This window comes from Ochotona curzoniae, unplaced genomic scaffold (assembly GCF_017591425.1).
Source record: "Ochotona curzoniae isolate NIBS_2020 unplaced genomic scaffold, NIBS_Ocur_1.0 patch200, whole genome shotgun sequence".
NCBI lineage: Eukaryota > Metazoa > Chordata > Mammalia > Lagomorpha > Ochotonidae > Ochotona > Ochotona curzoniae.
In genome coordinates, this window is record NW_024466752.1 from 353,237 (window position 1) to 358,127 (window position 4,891).

Sequence of the window (4,891 nt, forward strand, 5' to 3'; positions counted from 1 at the left end):
AATTTCTCTGGATATTCTGTTTTCTGTGGCTTTATATGAGTTTTAGAATTTTTGCTAACTCTGTAAATGATATAATGAGGACTTATCTTTTTACTTCAACCCTTCTTCTCTCCTCACAGCCCTCCTTTATTTCGTGCCCTCTCTTATTTGTTTTTCTCTTTTATATTTTTTATGTGATTAGGAATTTGATAGATGTTCCTTGCCATCCAGCACTGATGGACTTGGTGCACAGAGCCAACACTCACATATGTGGACTACTGAATAATGGTCGATAACTAAATTTATTTCTAGCATCAGGCATTTATAGACTGAAGGTCATCTAGGATGAGGGTGGAAGGATTGAGGAATTTACATATCAACAACAGGGAGTTGACATGAGATTATGGCGGTTCCCATAAGCTTGTCCATAGATGCATTCAATTATTCCCACCCTAGGCTGGACTTAGCTCTCTTTGTTTTGTATAGTCAGTGAATTGTCCTCCTATAATAGGTTATTTCTTTCATTCTAGATAGCATGAGCATTTTAACAATTTTCTCTCAATCCATGGATAAGAAACATCTCCCCATCCTTAGTGATGCCTTTCATTGTTGCTGAGCAATTTTCATTCATTTGTTTGATTAAATTTATGCCTAATGATATTTGAAACTAATGGGAATGGCATTTTTCATTGATCTCGTCTAGAAAAGATAATAATTATTGGTGCAAAAAAGAAGCAATTTTTAAATGTTGGTTTTGTGTTCTGAAAATTTACAAAATAAATATATTCTTTTAAAAATATTTTGAAAAGATGTATTATTAATTTTAAACTTGGAGTTAACAGAGAGAGGGGGAGAAGACGAGATTATTTTCCAGGCATAAGATAACTACTGAGACGGCCACAATGACTGGAGCTGACTCAGGCTAAAGCCAGGAGCCAGGATCTTCTTCCATCCATTAGATAAATACTTCGACAAGTACAATGGCTGTGGTTGGACCAGGATAGAGCCAGGAGCTAGGAGATTCTTCTAGGTCTCACATGGATGACAGCAGCACAAACACATGTGCTTTCCACATTTGCTGTCCCAGTTTGCATTTTCAGGAAGCTTGCTGGAAATATCAAGGACACTAAACAGGATGTTTCATCACAGGCTGTCTTTACTTGCTGTGCCACAATACTCTCCACTGGTTTTTTAGTTCCAAAGGATTTCTAGTAGAGTATTTTGACTTTTTTATATGTCACCTTAAAAACATGGCTATTTTCACTTCTACCTTTATAAAGCTGGTGTTCTGTATTACTTCTCCTTCTCCAGTTGCTCTTGTTATAACTTCCAACACTGTATTACAGTGTTTAAAGTGGACATCCTTGTCTTCATCCAGAAAAGATTTTAGATTTTCCTCATTCAATATGATATGAGCAGTTGTTTTTTTATATAGATGTGATACTTCTGAGTTAAGTCCCTGTTTGTTATCTGACCATGATGGAAATGATGCACACATCCAATATTCATGGTCAATAACAAACATTTATTCATAGCATCAGGCTTTTATAGACTCGAGTCACATATGACAAGAGAGAAGGGTGGGAGGAATTTATATATCAACCGCAAGAGGGAGTAGACTTGAGATTATGGGAGTTCCCATAAGCCTGTCTATATTGCGTCCACAAAGGCAGAAGATGTTCCCAGACACCACAGGTAGTCATGCATGCAACATGGAAAGTTCCACACGACCAGGCTCCTCCTTCTCCTTCTCCTCCTTCTCCTCCTCCACTGGCTCTCCATGTGGTCTTCCTGCAGCACACTCTTCTTCTCTCATGATCTTGTCTGCCTGCAAGGCCTGGGCCAGCCTCCTCCTTGCCTTCTTCACCTTCCAGGCCTGCCGCTGGATGTCTCCAGCAGTCACCTGCCCGCTGGAGGGCTGCTGGGACAGACCCATATCCACCAGGGGAACAAACGTGGACCAATCTGTGGCTGGGCTAGAGGTGCACTTAGGCCTGCTCTTCTGATGCCCAGCCCCAGCGGACACTGCTGATGTGCCTGGGATTCTGCGTGTAGGCATTTGGATGGCATTGGCAAAGTCCAAGGGGCTCAGTAGTTGTCCCTCGCTGCTGCAGGCCTGGAGTCCCTGCAGCCTCTGGAGTGCACACCGCTGCTGTGGCTTCTGCAGGGTAGCCTCTTCCGGCGACCTTCGGACCTTGTTGCGTGGGTGGGCAGTGACACGGGTGACTGGCCTCTGGAATATGCAACTTGTGAGCCTTCTGGAGAGCACACAGTCAACAGCACGTTTCTGTGTGACCTTCACCGCACGCACCCGCGGCTTCCTCCGCAGCATGTCAGGGATCATACTTCTTCGCAGCCTCCCCTGAAAGAGCAAGAAGAAAGGGGCAATGGGAGCAGAGTGGCAGGCCAAGGCTGCTTGCCATAGGAAGGTGTGCAGTGACAGCTGGTCCCCTTGCACGAGTGGAGGGAACTTTGGGATGTTCCTCACTGTCACAATTAAGGTTTGGGCCTCAGGACGCTAGGATGTCAGGAAGTTTGTGGAGACTAGAATAGAAACATGCATGCAATTTTGAGGATAGGTACATGTTAATTTGAAATTCACATTGAGAAAGAAAAGGAAAGAGAGCGAGCGAGAGATGCTCAGTCTCACTCCCCATACACCTGTCACCGCTAGGCCTGGGTCAGGACAAACTCAGGAGCCACATAATCTGTCCTGGTCTCTTGGGAAGGTGGCACATAACCATACACTGGAGCCATGGTGCCTGCCACCTGTGTGCCTATGCAGGAGGATGCACTGGATGGGGTGGAGGTGATTCCTTCCCAGGCAATCCAACACTGACTAGCCGTCCCAAACCAGGAGTCATTCAGGACACCCGGAAAACCTCACTTTGAGACCAACTGATCTTCCTGCTCCCCAATGGAGAATTTGGGAGAGAGCAAGAAAATCAATGACAGGGAGAGAGAACTAGGACCCTAGTGAGGGTCTAGCATGCACATGAGAGCTATGAAGTCATCTGGATATAAAACAAACAAGCAAACATAACAACAACAACCACAAACCTAGGATATCTGCCAAGAAATTTATGAACAGAAGAGATTAACTGTTGCAGTGAAGAATCAAATAGCATTCAACTTCCTGTGTTATCAGCTCTAACAAAAATAATTAAAAAAAAAAACCTGTTGGGAAGGGCAGATGCCTGACTCAGGGTTCAATCAGTTAGTTGCTTGTGACAACTGAATCCCATAGGGGTTGTGGTCTGAGCCCTAGTTACTCATATTCAGATGCAGCGCACTTCCATGACACCTGGGTAACTAGCAAAGGATGGTTCAAGTGCTTGAATCCAGCAACCCCATGGAAAGCAGTACAAAATTCGAGGCTCCTCACCTCACCCTGGCCCAGCCCACAACATTTGTGCCATTTCGAGAGTGAAGCATCAGATGGAGGATGCTCTCTACCAGCATTCGACTCAACTCTACCTTTCAAATAAACAAATCAATGTGGAAGCAAGCTTGCCTCAGTCATCACACAAGTTCCACAGACAGAAGTGCAGATTGCACTGACCCTCACTCACCTAACACCAGGGAGGGAAACTCCACAAAGTACCACTGTCTCAGGAGCAACTTTGGCTCAGGGGAAAAGGACACGCTTGATGCTTTTGCTGTCCCTGTCGGCTCTCTACTTACCAGAGTAGGCTGAGTTGGAAAAGAGTCGGGCCTGCTTCCTTCCATGGTCATAGCGTTGGCTTTGTTCCCTCAGTGTGGACACGCTGACGGCTGGTGGCACCCTGGCAAGTGTGTGGATGTCTGCTCCTGGCTCCTCCTTTATAGAGGAAGACATGAAGTAATCCCATCCCAGGATATCTCCCCAGGTCACCACCCTCAGGGGACAATCTCATCAGTGAGCAATCAAAACATGCCGGGATTTTTTTTATTTTGACAATCTTTACATAGTTATTCAGGGTAAGAAGGTTCAAGGGCTACAGGAAAGTGGATAATACTAGTATGTTTTCCATATTGTTTCCTTCATGTTTAAAGGGGGGTATTAAGGGAGAAGGCAGACCCAATTTCCCACCCTCCCCAGGTCCCGGATGTAGGGCATGCTCTGAGGTTCTTGCTTAAGTGGTTTTGATATTGCAACAGTTATGAATCGCTGTCAATCTTGCCACTCCAAGCACTATGAGGTCTTTGAAAAATCCACTGATTGACATAGTCCATCATAGCTGAGATGGTTGGTTGACCCGTTCTGTCTTCTCTCTTTTCTTCGTTAGGGTTCTGAGTCCAGCATTTAGATTAGGAAGATCTCCAAAGAAACTTCTTGTATGTGCTAGCAAGTACAGGGCCTGGCACAGTCCATCGCCCCAATCAGCTGGTGGTTGTAATTGCTGGGTTGGTTCTGTTTTCACTCCCAACTTCCACTGGAACCAATGGGTGTTGCAGTCCAGCCTGGTTCTGCCCAGCACATACTTGGCCCTCACATAAACCAGTGGGAGCTGCAGCCTAGTTGGAGCGACCCACAATAACCCCCACAAGGCCTGCCCCTACCCTGGTTTTCCAGTATGTGTAGCAGTGATCCAGTCTGTCCCACACCCTATTCCACCCCAGCCGCTATCTTAGTTTTGTGTCCTCCCGTGGAAGTGGTAACCCAAGAGGGATGAGCCCAGTATTTCACTCCCAGACCTCTTCCACTCCCAGAATCCAGCTGATGCTGTGGCTAAGCCCAAACAACCCTCGCCCACTTTAATTTTGTTTGCACCAGTAGGAATAATTAGCCCAGCCCAGCTTTTCCCTGATCTAGTCCACATGAGGTGCACAGGTGTGGTAGCTCTGCCTAGTCTGGTCTGCCCCCATCCCAGCCCATGCTCTCCTGCGGAAGTAGCTGTCCAGCAAAGGAACCCTCCCTTATTCCCCTGCC

At 46.1% G+C, this 4,891-nt stretch overlaps 1 protein-coding gene across 1 annotated transcript; it reads right to left on the reverse strand.

Annotated features, from left to right (window-relative positions):
• Window positions 1-1,678: 1,678 nt before the first annotated feature.
• LOC121166678 (methyl-CpG-binding domain protein 3-like 2B) lies at window positions 1,679-3,714 on the reverse strand. The gene is made up of 2 exons (XM_040995924.1): window positions 3,664-3,714; window positions 1,679-2,341 (listed from the first exon to the last, which is right to left on the reverse strand). The coding sequence occupies exons 1-2, from the start codon at window positions 3,712-3,714 to the stop codon at window positions 1,679-1,681; spliced, it is 714 nt and encodes a 237-aa protein (XP_040851858.1).
• Between the last annotated feature and the right edge of the window lie 1,177 nt (window positions 3,715-4,891).